This window comes from Hyaena hyaena, unplaced genomic scaffold, assembly GCF_003009895.1.
Source record: "Hyaena hyaena isolate Hyena2069 unplaced genomic scaffold, ASM300989v1 scaffold_262, whole genome shotgun sequence".
Lineage (NCBI taxonomy): Eukaryota > Metazoa > Chordata > Mammalia > Carnivora > Hyaenidae > Hyaena > Hyaena hyaena.
In genome coordinates this window covers 1,664,604-1,688,354 of record NW_024080895.1, presented here as the reverse complement: position 1 = coordinate 1,688,354, position 23,751 = coordinate 1,664,604, and the positions used below count along the sequence as shown (strand labels likewise).

Genomic DNA, 23,751 nt, shown 5'->3' with positions numbered 1-23,751 from the left:
TAGGAACTCAGAAACCCTGTGTTATTCTGAAAAGAGCACAAACATTAGATGACAAAGGCTCATCACAGGCAAGTGTGACAAAGGCTGATCAAAGGGCACTCTGTTAGTTGCTCTGTGTGATTCCACAGCAATCTCGGATAGGGAAGCAGGTAGTAGAAAATAGAAAGGAACAGAGAGGGGACCTGGATTTATTCCAGGTATCCACCCAAACAAAATTAATTTGTGACAGATCACACATGTATACACAGAAATGAAAGCGATAAAAACAGAACCCGTAGAAGGCAGCAAAGAGAGTAAAGGAAGCAGATCCACAGCTGGGTGAGGCTTGGTGCTCAGGCTCGGAACTGGGCAGCCTAGGACCAGCATGAACCCAGTTCCCTTTGGGGTAACCGGGACTAAGCAATATGTCTGCTGCAAAAGCAACCAAAGCACCTAGTGTGGCCCAGGCTTGTTAATGTTGCCTGTTGTTCTCATTTGCTCGTGAAGTGCTGTGGAGAAGGAAACTTGCCAGTCTGATCAACATGGCACAGTGAGCGTCATTGGAAGGGCATGAGCCAACGGCACGGTGACGGAAGACAAGAAAAATAGTATACAAGAATAGGTTTAACATCACTTTTATAATAATACTTGACTGCAAAGGGGCCATTTTAAGTTGATTTTGCTACCAGAAGTCTGCTTTTTTGCAAACCCTCAGCACCAGCCAAATTAGCCCATTTGCACAATTCCCAAGACATGTATGTTAGCCAAAAAGTTTCACCTCAATACAGCAAACCTTTAAATTTAGCTGCCAACTGAAAGGAAACTGAGGGACTAGAGGCACAAGTTGGAAGATAACAAGAAAGGAAGCAAAAAATCCAGAATGTGGGACATTCTTCAGGACAGTTAATTGATCGTGTCTCTTTATTAAGTCTAGAATCATGAAAAGATCCTTTAACTGCTAGAATAAAAGAGACTCAAGGGATATACTGGCCAAATGTGATGCATGAGCCTGGACAGGATCCTGGTTAGGACAATCGGGGGGACATTCTGAGAAACTAGAAAGCGGGGTATAAGTTAAAGACAGGACAAACTCTTATTGACCTGAAAGGGTAGCTAGTATTAACTTAACAATGTTACAAATAGCAAATTAGCATAGCTCATTAAATAAAAGTGCACATGTGCACACACAGGCATCTAGAAGGATAAATAGTAAGGAATTAACAGCACTAATTTTTGGAAGGTCAAATAGTGTTTTATTTACCAATATTCTTTCTAAGAGGTACATGACTAATTTTATAATAACAATAGATTATTTTTAATTCTAAAAAGACTGGATTTTAAGACAAGGCATAAGGAGGTAAAGTAAAAACTCATGAGGGGAAACAGCAGGTATGCTCAGCGCCTGATGGCGCTGATGCTGAGGACCATCAAGCCGTCGTACAGAGTGTGGGAAACACACACACCTCTGTGGGGTGCAGTCCACGAAAAAGAAGAAACATTTTATTTTTTATTTTTTAAGTGTTTATTTATTTTGAGAGAGTGTGTGCTCAAGTGGGGGAAGGGCAGAGAGAGAGGGAGAGAGAAAAGTCCAAGCAGGACCACCCTGCACCCCGCCCCGCCACCAGCACAAAGCCCTACATGGGACTCCATCCCATGAACCTTGAGGTTATGACCTGAGCCAAAATCAAGAGCCAGATGCTTAACCAACTGACTTGGACACCCAGGTGCCCCAGGAAGAAACACTTTAAAAATAGTGTGGTCAATTGTGCCCACCATGCCACTGTATACATGTATGTCCCCTGTGGGATTCTCCACAGACTCCTATAGAAAATCCATACATCCTGAGGCCAGCACTCAAAATCTGTGGCAGAACAGTGAGGAACCCATCTAAAGATGAGAACCATTGACCTAAAATGTTAGCCGTGTAGCTTTTTATTTTTATTATTTAAAAAAACATTTTTTAAATGTTTTATTTATTCTTGAGAGAAAGAGACAGAACAATGAGTGGAGAAGGGGCAGAGAGAGAGACAGAGACACACACACACACACACACACAGAGAGAGAGAGAGAGAGAGAGAGAGAGAGAGAGAGAGAGAGAGAATCTGAAGCAGGCTCCAGGCTCTGAGCCGTCAGCACAGAGCCCAACACAGGGCTTGAACTCACAAACCACGAGATCATGACCTGAGCCGAAGTCAGGTGTTAAACTGACTGAAACACCCAGGTGCACCGCTTTTATAACAGTGTAGCTTTTTAACAGTAGGTCCTTGAAAATACTCTTTAAATTCCAAAAGATCTGAGAGAGAGAAGAAGGCTGAGTAAGGTGATTGGACCCTTTACTCAGACTCCTCAGCTCCTGTGTGAAGCCATCACTGTCCCCAGCTCCTAATGTACCGGGAGGGGAGAAGGCATAAGATCTCACATTCAGGATAAGTTCCTCGATGGCCCACAGTGCCCTCATACTGCTACCAGTGGGGACATGCAGGGGATAACAAGGCCTCAGGTCCCTGCCCCCAAACACACTGGGCCCTTTCCCCTTCTTGATCTCAGTCCGTAGCATTCTTCAAAGAGTCAGAGTGAGCTGGAGAGCCCGGATGTGATGGGATATATTAGCAAATGCCAGAAATCTGGGAAAGTGCATGCGAGGAATAAGCAGATTTGGAGGTGAGTGAGGGAAAGGACTCTGGCTTCTCTTTGAAAGTTTCAGTTAGAGGACAATTTCTGAGCAACACGCCGCAAACTCTGAAATTCTAAGAATTTGATAAATAAGCTGCTGAACTTCATGAGTGCTGTAGGTCTCTTTCTAAAAATGGATTCCATGGGACCCTGATCAGTAGACTAGATGACAAGAGGGAAGTCTGGGCTGCGGTCTGCAGCGAACAGTTGTTTTATTACAACAATATTGGTCAGACTCCCGGCGATATCGAGTCTTTGATAGGCACAGCCCGCTCACACTCAGGAGTCATGGGGGGCACTGACCTTCCATCTACTCACAAAGGCCAACCCCTTCCTTAGAGGCAAGTGTTTGTTTGCATCTGGGTTCCAGCTGCAAAGTACCCTCTCCCGGCCAGACAGGTCGGGCAGCATGCCTGGGACAGGGCAGGCTGCGTGTGTCAGGAGAGCTGGGTCCTGCTCCCAGGAGCCTGGGGTCAGGGAGGGTTAAGCCAGGACAGGGAGCCCAGCATCTGATTAGAGCCTACCTCCCACACTACTGCAAATTCCCAAGCGTGTTAACAAGTCAGTAGGTGGTACTTATTGCATGATGCATTTATTTTGACGTTCTTTAAAGTTAAATTACGTTCTATAGGGTGTTACCCATATTCCTATGTAAAGTTTCTTGACTGTGATGACTGGGAACTATCCTTCCCCTCCACTTGACTGCCCAGGCATGTGGGGGCCTGGCGAACAGAAAATACTGCAGTTGCCACATTCTTAAATACTCTGAGGGAGGGAAGGAAGAAACAGAGAAGAGCACCCTCAAATGCCTGGCAGAAATGACTGGCTAGTAGAAGGGGTAATCACAAAACAAAATAAATAACATGATATCAAAACCAAAAGTAGAGTTTATGCCTGAAAGGTTGGAAAAGAGGCAATACATGATATTAAATTTAAGAGCATTTGTTGAATGAGAGAACCCTAAGCTTGATGGTCTAAACTTCAGTATTGAAAACACTGAGTACAAGAATAAGGTGACAAATGCTTTTAAAAAAAAAAAATAGATATTATGAGCTACTTGGGATCTTCTGTTTTGAGTTCAAATAGAATACAGCTACTTAGGGGCACCTGGATGGCTCAGTCGGTTGAGCATCCGACTTTGGCTCAGGTCATGATCTTGCAGTTCGTGGGTTCGAGCCCCGCGTTGGGCTCTGTGCTGACAGCTCAGAGCCTGGAACCTACTTCAGATTCTGTGTCTCCCTCTCTCTGTCCCTTCCCTGTTCTTGCTCTGTCTCTAAGATGAATAAATACTAAAAAAAAATAAAATAATAAAAAAAAGAATATAGCTCCTTAGCTCATCACCTTGCTGCCCACTGGGAGACGGGAGAAGTCATCCCCAGGATTTCGGGGACCTAGCTGGCAGTGCAGAGCTTGAACTCGACTGTTCTTCCAGTCCCAGCATAGAACTGACTCCAGGAACCCTCCCAGGGCACCGGCTGTGGTGGCTGTCAGGCCCTGGTTCCTTACGTTCTCTCAGAAGGCCTTGCGAGAGGACCTTTCCAGATTCTTTGGTACAATTTATACTGCTTCCTTAGCATTTACATGGAACTCAAGAGACCTGAGGGGAAGTTTCTCTAGTGACCTTTCAGATATTCGAGCCACATACATACCTCATCTCCGTGCATGTTGGCCACGTATTTGAAGTCTGGAATCCCAATTCTGTGCTCCTTTGGGAAGCGGCCCACAGCAAGAACCCACAGTTTTCTGCCTTTACAGGGAAGAGAAAGATAGAAACATGAGCTGTGTTTGAAGATGACAAATGAACTCCAGGAGAATGAGGAGACAGAGCAAACTGCGGCTTCTCCCACCTGATTCATGTCTCATGATGCCCAGAGTGCATAGGACTGACGCCTCTGTGCCTAAAATGCTTAGTTCCCTACCAGCCCAGATGCCTTCAATTTAGCATGGATATTTAACTTCCTGTTTTAGAATGTGATTTTTAAAAATCGAAGACTGATTAGGTTGCATAAATCTTATTTTTCTAAAATGTTTATATGCTTTGCTCTGAGTCCCTAGTGCTTTTCAGAAATGATCTTGCTAATTTTCATAATTCTACAAACTTAAATTGCAGTCAGTGGTTGACTGGGAGGGTGCCATAATTCTCAGTGCAAGAGAAGTGAAAAAAGCAACAAGCAATAAAACATGGAACTCCAAAGGGAGATTGTTTTTAAAGTTAGAAATCCTGAATCTTGTATTCAAACTCTGATGTAACACAGCTCCTTGGCAAGGAGTGTCCTTGATGTGCATGAGTCTTGTCCAGTAAACTAGAAACTACAAAGTATCCTAATGATGCCTCAAGGAAAACTTCTAAATCCGAATCCTGCAGTAAGGAGCAGGATTCGGGCAAGGAAGGGCCGCGATTAAAGACCACAAGGCATCTGCTCTGTGCAGACACCACGGTTGGGACCCCGGTACACATTATCTCAGTAATCCCTTGTCACGACCCACTGAGACGGATTGTGAACCAGACTTTACAAGTGAGAAAATTGATCTTCCAAACATTTAAGTAAAGCTGCTTCTGATCACAGCCAGTAAGAGGCTGTGATTCGAGTCCCAGAGCCAAGACCTGACCTATTTGACTTCAATTCTAGCACATCTTCTACTAATAAAAACTGCCGGTATCTCTGGAGGCTTGGCTTCCTAATCAGTAAAATGAAGAGGTCCCTTTCAGTCCTAAAATCATCTCCTTTAGTCATCAGTCTCATTTAATACAAAGATGTTAGAATTAGAAATTGAGGAGCAGGTTTGAAAAAACTATCACATAGATACAAAGTTCAAACGTCCGTGATATCTGAGCCTTCTGTGGAGTTCAAGAGCCCAGGGAAAGAATTTAATTAACAGCAGCTCCTGCACTAATGTGGAGATTTATGTGGAATTTTAGATCTAGTCCCCTAAATCAGGGGTCCCACAGACTGAGGAACACTCAGTTGGCATGAGGAATCCAGGGAGAAATAAGATACTCAGCCTGTATTTTCCACCATTCATACTTATTATAAAATTATTTTAGGAAAATTTTTCATGACAGAGTGATGCTTTAAATTTAGTAACTGCAGGATTTCTCAGAAAACACCCACAAGATGCCATTTATCTGACTTGATACCACCTGGTTAGTGTGGAATCCTCATTCATTCATTTAGTACTACTATATCCAGCCATTTAGGCAGGTGATCAGACTGTACTGGTAAGTTATACTCTCTACACCCAGTGGGTTTCTGATCTAAGTGGGGACTAGCAATGTACAAACACATCATTACACTAGACTGTAATGTATATGGCCAGAGAAATGTATATAGGTACTACTGTGCCTGTAGAATACAAGAAATGGCTAATTTTCCCCAAGGAGGGGATCATGAAAAGATTTCCAGATCTAGGAATTTATAGATGATTTCTGAACAGGGTTTTGAAGAATGATTCCAAGTTTGCCATGTGGACAAGTATAAGCCATCCAGTGATTTCCCATCAGAACCATTTCATTAACTCTAGAAGCTTCTATTCCCCAGTATGAATTCTTTGGTCATCCAGAGTTTCAATCCTACAAAGGTAGTATTTTCATATGAGTAAAAAAAAAAAAACAAAAAAACAAACAAAAAAACCTTTTCTGACTGAGCTAGTAAACCTGGTTCTTTAGGGTTCCATCTGGAAAATTCTTTTCTCTAGCTATTAATGCTTTTAAAGCTAGAATAATCACAGATTTGTACAGGAGAGGACTTAGTCCCCTCCTAGGGGGAAAATTCAGTATCATCTCAACATAATATTTACCAACTGTGATAACAATACCACAACCAATCTGCAACAGCTGGCCTGTTACATAAGGGTAGGGAAAGACAACAAAACATGACTTGACATGGATAGCCAATACTAATTGGCTTAAGGAAGGAGGGAAATCAAACCAGTAATACCTAAGTGAAGAAGTACTTTGTGGGTAACTCAATCTCCATTTTAGCATGAATGGCCCCTAAGTGAACTGCAAGATGAGAAATTTACCTTGAATAACCTCAGTGGCATCAAGTTTGAGAATGAAAACCAACCAATGATCCTGGAAGATACTCATGCAGTGCTTTTGGAATGACAAGCTTCTTGAAGGGTTTCAACCCCCTATCCACAAGCACTGGCCACCTTGGCTTAGACCAGAGTAAATGCACAAAGGACAAACTTTACCTTTCACAGTATGACTCCCAAGATAAGGGTAATTTAAACAAGATATTTTCTTTCTTATCGAGGTTGGAAAGACTATCCTTATTCCCCCAAACTCTTTCTAACACCAGATGTGCTGAAGAATTCTGAAATGCTTGGCATCTTTCACTAGTGTTAATGAAACTTGGATTCCAAAGATTTCATGATCTATATTATATTCAAGAACTTGGAGCTCGACAAAAATTTCGGGGAGGTAACATAGGTGCCTGACTGGGTTTGCTTGGAAGATCAGGAAAAGTTTTAGGAGGATTCATAAAGATCCAAAGACAAGAAAGCAGACAATTAGTGCCAAGAAGTGCTTTAGGAATTCAGGGGAGAGCAGATGGAGAAGTTTGGAAAGCTAAGTATAGCTTCAACAGGTAGAGATGGGAGGCGTGTCATGCCCACATCAGAATCACCTGGATCCTTGTAAAAATGCCAACTCCTGAGCCCCATCTGCTAAATCAAACTCTGGGGTAAAGCCCCAAACCTGCATTTAACAAGCTCCCTTGATGATTCTGAGGCCCATTAAAATTCGAAAGCTTGCTGAGACTGAGGTAGTGAATGTCCAGATAGATCTCAGAGGTACCTGATCTTTAGGTAAAACCATTTCATTTTACATATAATCATGAACATGTTTCTATGTTAACAAGTATACTCCTTTTTATTTTATTTATTTTTAAATTTTTGTACCAGTTTATTTTGAGTATCAACATTCATGTAGCTTAATTAAGTTCATTCTAGTCTTAGCTTGATCACACAGTAATTCTTTTTTTAAATTCCTTTTCCATAAGCCTTTTACAATGTTCTCTCTTAGATTAAGATTTTGTCCTGTTCTTCTTCTTTCCCATTTTGAAACAATTTGTCTTTCTTTAGGATGAAATTACTTTCATTTCCCTCCACAAAGATGCATTTCCATTCCTCACACCTTCTTTTCCTGAAAACACATCCTACTTGACTTGTGTTCACAGATCTTTCCCAGGTAGCTTTAATTTCTTTTTTTTTTTCCTTAGTTTATTGTCAAGTTGGTTTCCATATAACACCCAGTGCTCATCTCAACAAGTGCCCTCCTCCATGCCTATCACCCCCTTCCTTTCTCCTAACTCCTTTTAAATGGCTGTTTAATATTTTATTATATGATTACCATTTATTCAACCAATACTCTTTTGTTAGATGTTAAAAAAAAGTTAAAAATTTTTAATGTTTATTTTTTGAGAGACAGACAGACAGAGCACAAGCAGGGGAGGGGCATAGAGAGAGAGAGAAACAGAATCTGAAGCAGGCTCCAGGCTCTGAGCTGTCAGCACAGAGCCTGATGTGGGGCTGGAACCCACAAACCATGAGATCGTGACCTGAGCCGAAGTCAGACACTTAACTGACTGAGCCACCTAAGTATTTTTATGTAAATTACAGAATATCCACTAAAATTACGTACAGAATTTATAGCAAAACTCTTACATGATAATGTAAAATAAATCAAAATACAAGTTATATAAACTACAATCATGTAAAACAGGTTTTTCATTTAAAAAGTACCAGGGAGGGGCACCTGGGTGGCATAGTCGTTGAGCATCTGACTCTAGATTTCAGCACAGGTCATGATCCCTGCATCATGGGATTGAGCCCCAGGTCAGGCTCCAAGCTATGCATGGAGCCTACTTGGAATTCTCCTTCTCACTCCCTCTACCCCTCCCCCCCTAGTTCATGTGGTGTGCTGTCAAAAAAAAAAAAAAAAAAAAAAGGACCATGGAAGGAAATAATTCCATAGCATATAAAGCTTAACTTAACATAATAGTCTACAAGAGTGGACAATGGCACACCATGAATGACAAGGGGTTTGGTGGGGTGGTGAAATCAATTTTTTTTCTCCTTTGCATCAGACCCCATGCTAAGCACTTTGTTCCTTGTACTTCACAACACCTCCCTGTAGTGGGCAGTACCCACAACTTACTGTTAAGGAAACTGATTCGGGGGCCCCTGGGTGGCTTAGTCGGTTAAAGCGTCCGACTTTCGCTTAGGTCATGATCTCGCGGTTTGTGGGTTTGAGCCCCGCGTCGGACTCTGTGCTGACTGCCAGCTCAGAGCCTGGAACCTGTTTCAGTCTGTTACTCCCTCTCTTTCTGACCCTCCCCTGCTCACGCTGTCTCGCTCTCTCTCTCCTAGAAATAAACATAAAAAAAAAAAAAAAAAGGAAACTGATTCGAATGGCAGAACCAGGGCTCTACAGGGTTCTAACACAGGTCTGATTCCAAAATCTGTATTCTCCTGAGGACTCCAGGCTGCTTTAATCTCCCCAAAAGTTCTAGATAGGTCAGAGTCAAATTCACCCTGTGGGAAACGTTCCCAGGCAATTTTTTCAGTGTTGTGTTGCTATGGTTTGTGCCTGGAGCAAACCACACTGCCACGACCTGGCTACGACCAACTGAGCCAAGACAAGACACCCGACTTGAGGGCTAGCCTGTCAGATTCTGCTCGGAGCGTGTCAGTGGGACATGCCCAGCAAGAAGCGAGAAGCAGAGACTCTGCCTGGGTGGCCTGGTCCCTGGAGCAGAGCGGCTGCGATGATGAGGCACATTCCAGTTTTTCACGCGGCTTGTTTGTATGTACTGTATGATCCACAAGGCTCTGGTATCCAGAAGGATGAATCAAGCTGCTGCTTTCCCAGACTCTGCATTGCTCTGTGTATCCCTACAATTACCCTCTGAACCGAAGTCAGAGCTTGAGAGAGCTTGCCCAACAGGGCGTCCTCATGTAGAAGTGGGAAGAACAGCCCAGCGGGCAAGGCTGTTGTGAGGCTGTTCCTCCTTCCCTAAGTATGAGTCAAAGACCAGACACCAAACCTTCACACTTGTGCACGTTCACACTACCACACACACACAGCTCGACACACAGCTACGAAGCCCTACATTCAATAATGGACGTAAAAACAGCACACTACATAAGTCAGGTTGAACATCCAGCCTCCAAAGTTCACATGTCCTCTGACTCTGAAGTAGAGAAAAAGAGGTTCCTGCTAAGTGGCTCATTATAAAAACAAAACACATACAAATCAGAGCAAATAAAACAGGGACAAAAAGCCTGGGCAAAACTTTCCAGACTGGCTGTGCTTGCATAATAGTATCACTCATAGCTCAAAGCACCTTATGTATATTCATTTAACCCCTACAACCCAAAATGGGAGCTACTAGTATCATTAACTTTTCCCCCGGGTGGACACAATCTTAGGTAACCTCAGAAGGCTATCATTCTCCAAGTGTGGCTGCAGGACCAGCAGCATGTCACCTGGGAGCTCATTAAATATGCACTTTCTTGGGCTCCACCCCAGATATACGGAGTCAGAAACTGAGAGTGAGGACCAGTAGTCTGTTTTAATAAGAACCCAAGGGATTCTCATGCATACTGAAATTTAAGAACTGCTGTGCCGGGGGCGCCTGGGTAGCTCAGTTCATTAAGCATCCACATTTTGATTTCGGCTCAGGTCATGACCTCATGGTTCATGAGATTGAGTCCTGTGCTGGACTCCTTGCTGGCAGCATGGAGCCTCATTGGGATTCTCCTTCCCTCACTTTCTCAAAATAAATAAACTTAAAAAAAAAAAAAGAACTGCTATAACAAGAGATGGAGCAGGGTAGTCCCTCCACACGCTCTGTTCCTGGCCACTTGGCCATGCTGCTCTAGCTGCCTAAAAGATGAAAAATCAAAGACAAAAAAAGAACAGTATGGAGATTCCTCAAAAAAAAAAAAAAATCTAGCAATTGCACTACTAGGTATTTACCAAAAGGATACAAAAATACAGATTCAAAGGGGTACATACACGCTGATGTTTATAGGAGCATTATCATCAATAGCCAAACTATGGAGAGAGCCCAGATTTCCACCAACTGATGAATGGATAAAGAAGATGCACACACACACATATACACAATGGAATATTACTCAGCCACCAAAAGAATGAAATCTTGCCATTTGCAATGACGTGGATGGAGCTAGAATGTATTAGGCTAAGTGAAATAAGTCAATGAAAGACAAATACCATATGATTTCACAAATATGTGGAATTTAAGAAACAAAACAGATGAACATATGGAAAGGGGGTGGGGGAAGAGGAGAGGGAAACCAACGATAAAGGACTCAATGATAGAGAACAAACTGAGGGTTGATGGAGGGAGGTGGTGAGGATAGGCTAAATGGGTGAGGAATTTGTTGGGATGAGCACTGGGTATTGTATGTAAATGAGGAATCACTAAATTCCACTCCTGAAACCAATATTGCACTGTATGTTAACCAGGAAAAAAAAGAGAGAGAGAAAGAAAAGTGAAAGAAATGCAAACTGGTGCCCCCAAGCTTTCTATGCACCATTTCTGGTGTTGAGAAGCCTTAGTGACTTTGCCTCAAAGTTGTGGACTCTGGAGTGGATATACCTCAGGGGACCTGACTGCTAGATGCTTTTCCTGAAATGTTTGGCTTCTAATCTACAAAGAGGAAGCTTAAAAAGTAGGGAGAATGGAATAGCAACAGAAGTAAACACATCCGGTCTCTGGAACACAAAATTCATGCATACGCCCTCCCTTCATGGCAAACCAGCCCTCATTCACTGTGGCTTCAGTACTGAATAGAGGGGTTCTGGCCAGCCACCATGGACACCCAGTCTGCTTCTGTACACGCAAAGCCAAGAACCCATACTTGAACAGATGCAATGACCCCCCAAGTCAGCCACCTGATCGCCATGAAGCTGATCTTGTGTTTATGAATAGAGGAACATGCTGTGAAAGGGCTCAGGGGTTCAGAAAGGAATCGGGTGTCCCAGGGATCCTGCTGCTACTATGCTTTGCCTGGAAGCAATGATGGGGCAATTCTAAATTCCATTAAGGCCTTGAGTCTTGTGGCTGAGGTTGACATGGGGATGAAGGGGACAAGAGAGGCATCCCAGAACTCATAGGCAGTTTTTTGACTCCAAAGTCTGCTGCACCAGAGTTTCCCACTGTACACTGATCTTGGTGTGGGGTCCCAAGTGGAGTGACCTGCTGTGAGGGCCTGGGCCCAGAGGAGCCTGCGGGGCTCAAGAGATCACTAGGGCTTCTGCATGGGTGTCACACCTGAATGTACTGGATCTAGGAACCACATCCACTTCCCTTTTCCAACTGAAACACGAGCAGTAGATCCCAATGGCCACATTCTCTAGACCCAGTATTCCTGGTATCTTGTACATGGACGGACCAGGCCTGGACAAGGAGGCTTTCATCAGCAGAGTGTGCCAATCCTGCTGTTGGATGCTGGGGCTGTGGGGGCTGGCTGTTAACTAGGACCCCCTCACTTTATCAGTCTTCACTCGTGTCTGGTCATCCTCCCCATCTCATCCCCCATGTACCACTACTACCACACTGCTATGGATAGCCCGATCATTCTCCAGTCATCGGTATTTTTTTTTCATGCATTTTTCATTCTTCAAGACTGTAAACTGAATCATTTACTTGTATAATGTCTATCTCAACTAGAATGCAACATACAAGTGCACTCCCTGTATGTTTACTATTTTGTTTGGTTGGCCTGTTTTGTTCACTGCTATATTCTTAGCTATCAGTGCCTGGTGCATAGCAGATGTTCTATATAAATATCTACTGCAGTGTTTCACAAGGTATTGGTGTATCTCAGGACTTTTTTTTTTAAGTAAATACTGGCACATCAGATCCAAATTCTTCCCCATGGCTTTCAGGGTCCTCCATCGCCCACCCTGCACAGATGTTTCCCCCTGGCATCAGGCTCCTTTCTCTACCCCTTGGCTCAGCCTCATGTTTACTTCTGTTGACCTTGACCTAAAACGCATCACTGAATTTTCAGCCTTTTCAAATCTTATGCATTCCACAAAAACCTAATTTCAAGAAGTTTTCCCAGATTACTTTGATCCACCCTGATTTCTCCTTTACAATATTTCTATAAAACAGCACTTATAAGGGGCACCTGGGTGGCTCAGTCCATTAAACATCTGTCCAACTCTTGATTTCGGCTCAGGTCATGATCTCACCATTCATGGGTTTGAGCCCCGTATCAGGCTCTACCCTGACAGTGTGGAGCCTGCTTGGGATTCTCTGTCTCTGTCCCCCCTCCTCATGTCTGCGCACACACACTCTCTCTCTCTCTCTCTCTCTCAAAATAAATAAACTTAAAAAAAAAAAGACACTATATATTTGGCATTAAAAAAACATTCTGCTCAATTATATAGGTAAGACAAAATTCTCCCTTTCAGTTTTCTAAGGGTTTCACATGGAAGAGTTTTGTGTTCCTAATGTTGTCAACATTGCCTGAGCAGTTAGATCCTTCTTCTCGATTGTGTCTAATATGGTAAATCACGGCAACCCACCTATGTCAAGGTCTTTTTAGCAGAGGCCTCTGTATTACTGTTGGCCCAACATTCAGTGCCTTGTTGAGCTCAGGTGCAGTCACATGACTTGTTCTGGCCAATGAAATGTGGCTACAAATGACACAGGTTATTTCTGGGAAGAAGCTAGAAGAGCCAAAGTATGGTTTGCTATCCTGTTTCCCTCCATCACAAGACAGGCAATATTCTGATAGAGACTGCTGTCAGCTTAGGTCCTGGAGGGAAGACAACAGGGAACCAAGTCCCAACTGATGATAAACACGTGAGTAAGATACAAACCTTTATTTTGCTGTTATAACCCATCGAGATTCAGGGTTTAAAAAATTTCTGGAGTTTAGCCTCTCCTGTCTGATATACCCTCTGTAACCTACCCACCCCAAATGATCCTTCCCTCCACTGAATGTCCATCATTCTTATTGCTGAAAACCAGTGGGTTTTTTTCCAGAAAGAGGGTTCCCAGAACCCTAAAATTTTGTGGGGGTGACCCAGGGGTGAGGAAAGTTTAAAAGCTCTGCTTTTTAAAAAATTTTTTCAGGTGTATTTTTATTTTGACAGAGAGATTAAGAGCAAGCAAGAGAGGGGCAGAGAAGAAGGAAGAGAGAATCCAAAGCTGATGGCACAGAGCATGACACAGGGCTTGAACTCAGGAACCACGAGATCATGACCTGAGCCCAAATCAAGACTCAGACACTTAACTGACTGAGCTACCCAGGTGCTCCTAAAAACATGGCTTTAAAACTACTCATGTGGCACAAAATATACACAAATCTCCATTAATAATGTTCTTCTGTGTATTTCACTTCTCAATCCAAATTACCAATTACTAAACATGTTCTACGGTTTTGTTTTTATAGCATAGAAGGTGTCCTACACATTCACGATAGTTATTGATTGACAGAGGACAGCCAATAAATCACTATTCAAATGCACTGAAAACATTGTAATCAAAAGTAATACCACAGTAAGACATCACTGGCAAAGCCTGTCTCTTGGAAATTTTCCCCCAGATAATCTCGTTATTACTGCCTGCACCATCAAATGGCATTTGTATGTGGACAGACATGATTCCAGAGCTGAAATAATGCTTTGAATTCTAGTGCCAAGTTGGACATGAATCGAGAAAAACAGACAACAAAAGGACCTAAATACTTGATATGTGGAAGAAAAGTGGGGCAGTGTCAAGCAAGGTGAACAGAGGAGGCCCTGAAGGATGCACTGAAACACAGGCACGGGCAAAGTGGGAGCCCGGTAACCTGCTGGAACACAGGCCTACCTGACATCAGGAGCCAGGCACTGGACAGCAAAGGCTTTTTGCTCACCCACAGCTAGGAGACGGAGCAAGAGCAGCAGCCAGCACCACAGCCAGCAAGTGCTGCCCTGATGGACTGAATGCTCCCTGAGGCGACCAGAAGCCTTTCTAAGTCCTCATAGGAACTTGACAATAATCAGGTACATCTTCACTGTGAAAGCCACTATCCTATACAAAGGCTTAGCCTTTAATTTTCCCATTTATTCCTTCAATAATTAGGTATCAAAAGCCTATTGAAATTGCCATTTAGTCAGCTGAAACAACTGTAAATCACTAACTGATTATACTGGCCTAAAAAACACTGATTTTCTATTTATTGCTTTCGTTCTTGATTTCTTTTTTTAAAGTATTCTAGGATGTCATATTTTATTTTTTATTTTTTAAACTAATCTCTACACCCAATGTGGGGCTTGAACTCAGGACCCTGAGATCAAGAATAGCATGCTCTACTGACTGAGCTAACAAGGCACCCCTAATTTTCTATTTCTGCCATCATTTTCACCATTTGAAAAAACAAAGTCCAGGGGCACCTGGGTGGCTCAGTCAGTTAAGCGTCCAACTTCAGCTCAGGTGATGATTTCATGGTTCATGGGTTCAAGCCCTGTCGGGCTCTGTGCTGACAGCTTAGAGCCTGGAGCCTGCTTCAGATTCTGTGTCCCCCTCTCTCTCTCTCTGCTCTTCCCCAGGTTGCACTGTATTGCTCACTCTCTCTCAAAAAATAAAGACAAAACACAGTCCAAATGAAGAATAATATCTTATAAACTTTCCATTATTTGGGGGGTTAATCAAATGTGAATCTTTTTCATTCACTGCTCCACTGCTTATTCTGTAACAGTTTGCCATGGCATCAAGATAGAACCCAAGCCCTCAGCATGGCACACCAGACCTTTCATGCTCTGTCTGCTTTCTGCCTTGAGCCCCCCACTGTAACCCTATACACCAGGCTCTAGCCATTCTTTTTTTTTTTTCTTCTTGTTTATTTTTTGAGAGAGAGAGAGAGAGAGCCTGAGTGAGCACATTCAAGCAAAGGAGGGGCAGAGAGTGAGAAAGGGAAACAGACAATTGAAGCAGGCTCCAGGCTCCAAGCTGTCAGCGCAGAGTCCAACACAGGGCTTGAACTCACAAACCATGAGATCATGACCTGAGCTAAAGTTAGACACTTAACCAACTAAGCCACCCAGGCGCCCCTCTAGCCATTCTTAATCATGTGTTGTTCCAAAAGGAGACAACTATCTGCCACAGTACCTTCAACGCATGAATAGTCTTCTATTCACCTGATCAAAGTGGCCAACTTCTATTGGCTTTCGAGGCTCAACCAAAAGCCCCTTCTACCCAACACCTTTCTTACCCTTCTCCTCTCTTGGTCCCATCCCTTGCCAGCTCGAGTTACTCTCTCCTTTGAGCATTCATAGTACTTCTGCAGCCCCTCTCCTAACACCACTGAAACCACAGGTTTTCCTATAAGCAAGGGGCTGTGTATCTTTGTGCTTGCCGAATCCAGGATCATGCACGGCCCATACATAATAGATGATCAATACAAGATTGTCGAATGGTGGATGACTGGATAAATTAATGACTCAGGAAGTCCATTTGGAGCTGGGGTCACCCCTGGTCCAGAGACTAGATGCAACTGTTTTCTAGTATCATGGAAAAGTCTGCAGCTAGTACTCAAAGTACCATTTGAGAGGGATCCAATTTTCTAGATGGCAATTCTAGAGTAGATGGACCTTCTTGGAGTATTACCATGTGAGAATGAGGAGATCCAAACCTACTATCTGGCTTTGAGTTGGACACTTCCTTTTTTTTTAAAATTTTTATGTTTTGTTTATTTCTGAGAGCAAGAGAGACAGAGCATGCGCAGGGGAGGGACAGAGAGAGAGGGAGACACAGAATCTGAAGCAGGCTCTAGGCTCTGAGCTGTCAGCACAGAGCCTGATGTGGGGCTCAAACTCAGACCGTGAGATCATGACCTGAGCCAAAGTCAGACGTTTAACTGCCTGAGCCACCAAGGCACCCCAACACTTCCTTTTATAATTGAAAAAAGGAAAGGAAAAAATGCATTGAGTTGGGATAAATTCTCTTTTCTTCTTTTTGATTTCAAGACTAGTCACGACTCCAAGAGAAGCAGAGCAGCTGGTCTCATTAATCACTAAACAGCAACTCAACAAGATTGGAGTAAATTCCGCTGCCTTTCTCCTCTGGCAAGTCTACCCTCTCTGGTCCTCCCACTCTATTCCCAGGTCAGAGGCTGATGAATCTGTTCCGCTTCCTCTAGCAATTTTAATTTTTAAGCTGTAAATTATAAGAAGTTTTAAAAAATTGAGTTTTAAGAACTAGCCATCATTCTCATGTCCCAACCACCATCATCTCCCCATGAGCCTTTCTAGTCTTTTTTTTCCCCCTCACACAGAGACAGGAAACTGGTTTCTAAATCCCCCAAGTGAAAACCTCTAGAGGCCTCATACTATAAAAAGCTGAGAACTTCCCTTTTTGGTCCCTTGGGAGAGAAGTCAGACATAATCAGATCATCCTTTTGAAGAGTTCAGCAATCATAGTAACCAAGTTGAGTATCACCTTAAAATGCAAACAAGGCAAAAGATTTTTAAAATCCTCTTTTAAAAAAAAAAATCCTCTTTTAAAAGATGAAATAATTACAGCTAGCACTATACATTTATTGTCAGTTTGAGAGTTCTCTTTCATGGTCTGTCAGGGGCATTCTCTCGTTCAGTGTTGATGTTCCAGTTCTTTCTCCCTACCTGCTTTTATTTCTTATGAGTTTCCTGTAGGTGTCAGAGCACTGTGATTTACAATGAGGTCGATTCACATCCATTTGATCCAGAAAAAGACAGTTGGCTGGGGGCTGGCTTAACCTCATTGTCTATTTATCTTTTTACCATAAGAAGTCATCTTTTAGTGGTAAGGAATAAAGGCAACTAATTTATTAGTTTCTTCAGAAACTACTTTGGAGGACAGAACTGTTTCTTTCCATCAGCCCACTCCCTGCGGTTGTGCCCTAAAAGTCTTTCTTTCATTTGAAAGTGAACTGGGCCAGAGTCCAGACAGAAGGATGCAGAGCTCCTGACAGCAGAAGCCCTGAAATTGTCCACATGAGATGGGGTCCTTCAGGGACTCGACTTGACCAAAAACCAGGATGTCTGATAGATTCGTGGGATTAAAAACGGTGGACTTCTCACTAGTATCACTGTTCTGAGATTATTTTTATTTTTTAATGTTTATTTATATTTGAGAGAGAGAGAAACAGTATGAGCAGGGGAGGGGCAGAGAGAGGGGGAGACACAGAATCTGAAGCAGGATCCAGGATCTGAGCTGTCAGCACAGAGCCTGATGTGGGGCTTGAACTCATGAGCCACGAGATCATGACCTGAGCTGATGTAGGGCGCCCAATCAACTAAGCCACCCAGGCACCCCTGTTTGTAGATTAGTCTAATCGGTTAGGCGTCCAACTTTGGCTCAGGTTATAATCTCATGGCTCCTGAGTTCAAGCACTGCATTGGGCTGTCTGCTGTCCTGCTTAGGATCTTCTGTCCCCCTCTCTCTGCCCACCCCCCACTTGTGCTCTCAAAAATGAACATTAAAAAATTTAAATTTCAACAAACAAATAGTTTAGTAAAGACATTAAAACCAGTATTTCACTGCTACACCATCTGCCTCAAAACATCATCTGGTATTTCTTAAAAGATAGGCAGTATCCCTGCAGCAGCATTATGTATTGACGCAGATTCTAGAATCAAATTGCAGGGTTTAAACCCCTTACTAGCCATGTGGTATGGGGCAAATTGCTTCATCTCTCTGAGTGAATCAGTTCTGTCATCCTGGTTACGGGATTAAGGGTACTCACACTTCATGGAGCTATCTCATTTAATCCTTACAAGCTTTATGAATAGTGCCAGAAACATGGTAAGCACACATCTGCTTGAGGGCCTCGAGTGAACAGAATTAGCTGATGACAAACTATAGGCTCTAGCAGATGATGCAGCATTAGAACAATTAAAGAAAAACTTGAAATATAAAGTGTCCATAACATATGGATAGAGACTTTGTGCCAAGAGTCAGCAGAAATGTATGTTCCAGAAGATCTGCAGATCAGATCAGCTTAGATAGACCAATACATACTTAAGTTAAAAAAAAAAAATGCGAAGTATGGATTTAGAAAGTGGAAGGGGCCATCTTGAGAAAACATGTCCTTCAAAGTCTATTAGCAAAAAAAAGTCATAAAACATTCATATCACCAGACATCCAGTGAGTTTACTTTTTAAGTCCAAGACCTGAATCTCACTCAGAATTCCCAGGATGAGATGCCTGAGGGTGGTGTTGAGCCTGGCCAAGCTCACATGGCCAGAGGGTAGGGCAGGCAACTGGTCAGCTCAGCTAATCCTGCTGAACTGTTAACCATAAACACGTCTTTCACATTTTCCTACGTGGCTTATTACCAACATGACTGAAGCCATCACACAGATTTTAACTACCTCCGGGCCAATGAGGCTGGAAACCAATGTTAGAATTTCCAGTCTCACTCTGCCATGGAGGGGCTCCAACTCATCACTGAAAGGGCATAGCCCAAGAGCCTGTAGATAAGGAATTGGTTCATTAAGAAATCAGTCAAAGACATAAAATTGGTTCAATATGCGTGGGTTAATGTCAACAAAAGGGAGGGGGACTGTCCCAGATTATGAGATTAAAGAGACAGAACACTACAATCCAATGTTTGAGCCTTGACTGGATTCTAAGAGAAGTAAATTATAAAAGGCATTCTTGGGATGATTGGAGAACTTTAAGATAGAGTATATTGTTCATTGAGTATTATTTTTTGTAGTTTAATAATGGCGTGTTATGATAAGGCAGGAAGAATCCATTTTTAGGTGATTCACTCTGAAGTATTTAGGGATGATATGGCCCACTGCTGACCATTTCTAACAGTTCAGCAAAATCTACAGAAAGCTCATGAGAAAGACAAACCAAATGTGGCAAAATATTAACTGGAGGCTCTACATGAAGGCTGTGTATTTATTTTCTATAGGATTAAAAATTTTCAAAATAAAAAGCTGAGGAGAGGGGAGGTTTCAAAAAGGTAAAAGTAGGGGCGCCTGGGTGGCTTAGTCGGTTAAGCGTCCGACTTTCGCTTAGGTCATGATCTCGCGGTTCGTGGGTTCGAGCCCCGCGTTGGGCTCTGTGCTGACTGCCAGCTCAGAGCCTGGAGCCTATTTCAGAGTCTGTGTCTCCTTCTCTCTCTGACCCTCCCCTGCTCACGCTGTCTCTCTCTCCTAGAAATAAATAAAAATATTTAAAAAAAAAAAAAAAAAAAAAAGGTAAAAGTAAAAAAGCATGGCCTGATCCACTGGCTTCTGCAGCTTATAAAGGTGAGACACAGGATCAAGAAAGGTCAGAGCTGTTCACCTGAAAGGTGAGGCCATAAGGAAGGGAATGGTGGCCTGCAGGTAAGAAACGCACAGGCTGCTTCTTCCCATGAAAACACAGAACAATCCTACAAAAGGAGTTAAGAAATTACTATGTAAGCTATCTCAAACCAAGGCATATCAACTTATTACATCTCTGCAAGTAATGAGAAAGAAAAATCATCTTGATGTAAACGTGAATGTTAATTAAAGGACATTTTTTATTTTTACTACAACCAGAAAAAAAACCCACAAGAATATTTTTAGATCAGGATTTATGTGACCACTGAGCCTGCTGATCATCAAGTCATCAGGCCGCCAAAGGCCAAGTGACTAACACAGGATAAAAATAAGGAATCAGTAAAGCTTAGGCGTTAGGGAAGCTCAATCCTGAGTCCCATCTCTTCCCTTTGGATGAGGGTGGGGGATAAAGGAATGTAAATAGTTGGAATTGTTCTCTCTGTCTCAATTTGATCACCATTCCTCTTAAGGGAGAGGAAGGGAGGGGGTGGGTAGGGACAAGGCAGTGGCCACTGAGAAGTGGAAGTCTGGGAAAGAAGGGCCTGTCACCCAGCCCAGCCCAGCCCAACACAGACTCGAGAGGCCCTACTTTACCCAACAGACCTCAGTGTAGCTTTCATGGATCCTTTCAATTTATCCTTTAAAAAAAATATCACAGCATTTATTTGCTGTCAACAAACTTGAGAAGTTACATGATAATTACTCAAGCGTTTTCAAAGAAGTGGTTAAGTGTGAGATTTATTTACATTTCTGTTTCATTTCTAACACAGCCAAGAAGAATATGAGCATACTTGAAACACTACAGTTATAGGTGCTGCCTAGAACCATAAGCTGGTGCTAGTTTTTGTTTTAAGATTTTAATTTTTTAAGTAATCTCTACACTCAATATGAGGCTCGAACTCACAACCTCAAGATCAGGAGTCACATATTCTATGGATTCATCCCAACCAAACATCCCACCTGCTGCTAATTAACATCTCTAACAAAGTAGCATGTTAAGTTAGCCATCCCTATTGCTACAAAGTCAATACAAATATAAACATTTACTTAAAAAGAAGGAACCAGTGCCCAGACATTTACATCAGTGCCACAGCCCACCTTCAGAAACTGTGAACTGAACACACTTCTCCAGCCTACAGAGCAATCCTCAATGGTGTTTTCAGCAGACCCTCTCACAACAGACCGTCTGAGAGGCATTATAGAGTGGGCTGCTTGCATAGGAATTTCTGGGTTTTTCCAGGGTTTCACAGAGAACTTTATTATTAGGATTACAAAGGAAGTAGTGTATTTAAATGATGTCATAATCATGGAGTCTGAGGAATAACTCAAAGATTTTAAGAAATCCTATCTGCTTAAAATACTAATATTTTACATAATTTCCAAAGTGTTTTCATTCATGTCATATTTAATCTGCAGCAGAAATCCCATGAGGTAGGTAAGACAGGTACTGTCCTCATTTTACAGGTGAGGGAATAGCTCGGATAGCTTGGATCTGAACTGGTTTTTTGTTTGTTTCACTCTAAGACTACTCTCTTTTCCACATTACTCTTCCAATACAAGACAAAACTTTCTGTCACCATCTTAGATGCAATAGATATTTACCTTTCTCCAGACAAAGAACTTGAGGCATCTAACTCCTAAATCCATTAGGCATCTCAAACCCAAAGCAAATGAGAACTTCATCTTCCCCATCCTCCTCGCCTCACAAAGGGAACTTGTATGTATGTGCGGTATGTGTAGGTAGTGTATATGTGCTATGCAGTGTGCATGGTTTATGTTGGTGAGTGTGGGTGTGTTTGGTAGAGGTGTGGTTTTTGTGTTGTATATGTTGTGTGATGTACATGTGTTATGTGGTGTATATGTGTTGTTTGTTACATGTGTGATGTATAAGTGACTGGTTGGTGTATGAGTGATAGTAGTTATATGTGTTGTGTGTATGATGTATATGTGGAAATTGTTGTGTATGTTTTGTGTATGGTGTATGTGGATGTGTAGTATATACGTGGTGTTGTGTGGTCTGTGTTTCACGTATACAGTGTGTGCACTGATATATACCATACACACCTTACAAATACCCCTTAGACATACAGCACACACACAAAACATACCATAAATATACATGCACCCATACATGATATTCATGCCACCCATGGTAACACAAACATGACAACCATAGACCTCTCATATTTGACCTGCTTATATGCAACCCACATACCACAAACATGATAAAGACCACACACACATCACACACACGACACACAGAAGAACGATATATCACACATATACCGCATATACACCAAGCAAACCACAAAAACACCACATACACACATAGAACACCTATACCACACAAAACCACAAGTACACCAAACCCTCACCACATGTGAAACACGCATACACAGCAACAGTACACTACACACAATACATATGCACTGCACACACCACACACATTACACATACACAGAAGCAACTCTTCAGTCACTTCTCCAATAGCGACATTCATTCAGACTCATCAATGAGAGGTGCTTTCTGGGATATGATGTGTTTCTTTTCTTTTGAGTCTGTTAAGAGCTTTGAGAAATGACTTACCACTCAAAATCAATGTGATCTGGGGTATTCACCCAAAGGAAATATAGTGATTCAAAAAGTATATGCATCCCTAAGTTTACTGCAGCACTATTTACAATAATTAAATTATGGAAGCAACCCAAGCATCCACTTATAGATAAAATGAATAAAGCAGCTGTGATATATATATATACACACACACACACAAAATATATATATACAATATATACTGAGCATTACTTAGCCATAAGAAAAAATGAAATCTTGCCACTTGTGACAACATATATGGACCTAGAGGGCATTAAGCTAAGTGAAATGAGTCAGAAAGAGAAATATCATGTGATTTCACTTATATGTGTAATCTAAAGAACAAAACAGATGAATAACAAAAAGCAGAGACAGACCTATAACTACCAAGAACTGATGGTTGGGGGGGAGGGGGGGGAAGGATGGGCAAAATAGGTGCAGGGAAGTGGGAGGTTCAGGCTTCCAGTTAGGTAAGGAATAAGTCACAGGGCTGAAACGCACAGCATAGGACAGTCAGTGGTGGTGTAACAGCGCTGTATGGTGACAGATGGCAGCTGCTCTTCTGGGAAGTATACTATACAGAGCTGCTAAATCACTGTTGTACACCTGACACTAATATCACATTATGTGCCACCTGTACTTGAATTAAAAAAGTTTTAAACCCTCCATCCTCCATTCCCCCCGAAAAAAAACAAAATCAACGTTATCTGCAAAGCAGGCCTTCATATATACAAAGAAGCCAGCATTTGTTTTGGGAGTTGGTAAGTTTCCCAACTACTTCTCTGGCTGTGTATACAACTGACCGATTCTAAGTCTTTCTAAGCTGAAGACCATGGCTTCAGCGATGCCATCCACGCCTCATAACTTCAGCTTTTACCCAACATACCCTAAGGGAGCAGCACGCAATGTGCAGGCTCTCAACTGCCTACCAGAGTAGATCCAAGATGGCATGGGCCACCTCCACAGACTATTTTAAAGGTCAGAAAATCTCCCAGGCCCACCCAACTCTTTGGCTTTATCAAACTGTGTAATTAAGCTTACATCTCGGATCAGCTCCCACCTGAAAATGTTGGTTGTGAAATGCCATCTCTGAGAAGCATGAGGAAATGCAGCTGTTAATAAGGCACCTGAGTTTACTCACCCATTTAGGCACATCTTATCTTGATCTTTGTCAG

General features: G+C 42.4%; 1 protein-coding gene across 2 annotated transcripts in view; it reads right to left on the bottom strand.

The window, feature by feature from the left end:
- CPM (carboxypeptidase M) overlaps nucleotides 1–23,751 on the bottom strand; it is an 87,509-nt gene that overhangs the window by 22,569 nt on the left and 41,189 nt on the right. For both annotated transcript variants that reach the window (XM_039245645.1, XM_039245644.1), the window contains exon 3: nucleotides 4,302–4,399. In XM_039245645.1, coding sequence (XP_039101576.1) covers nucleotides 4,302–4,399 — 98 coding nt within the window. The remainder of the gene's footprint in view (nucleotides 1–4,301; nucleotides 4,400–23,751) is intronic.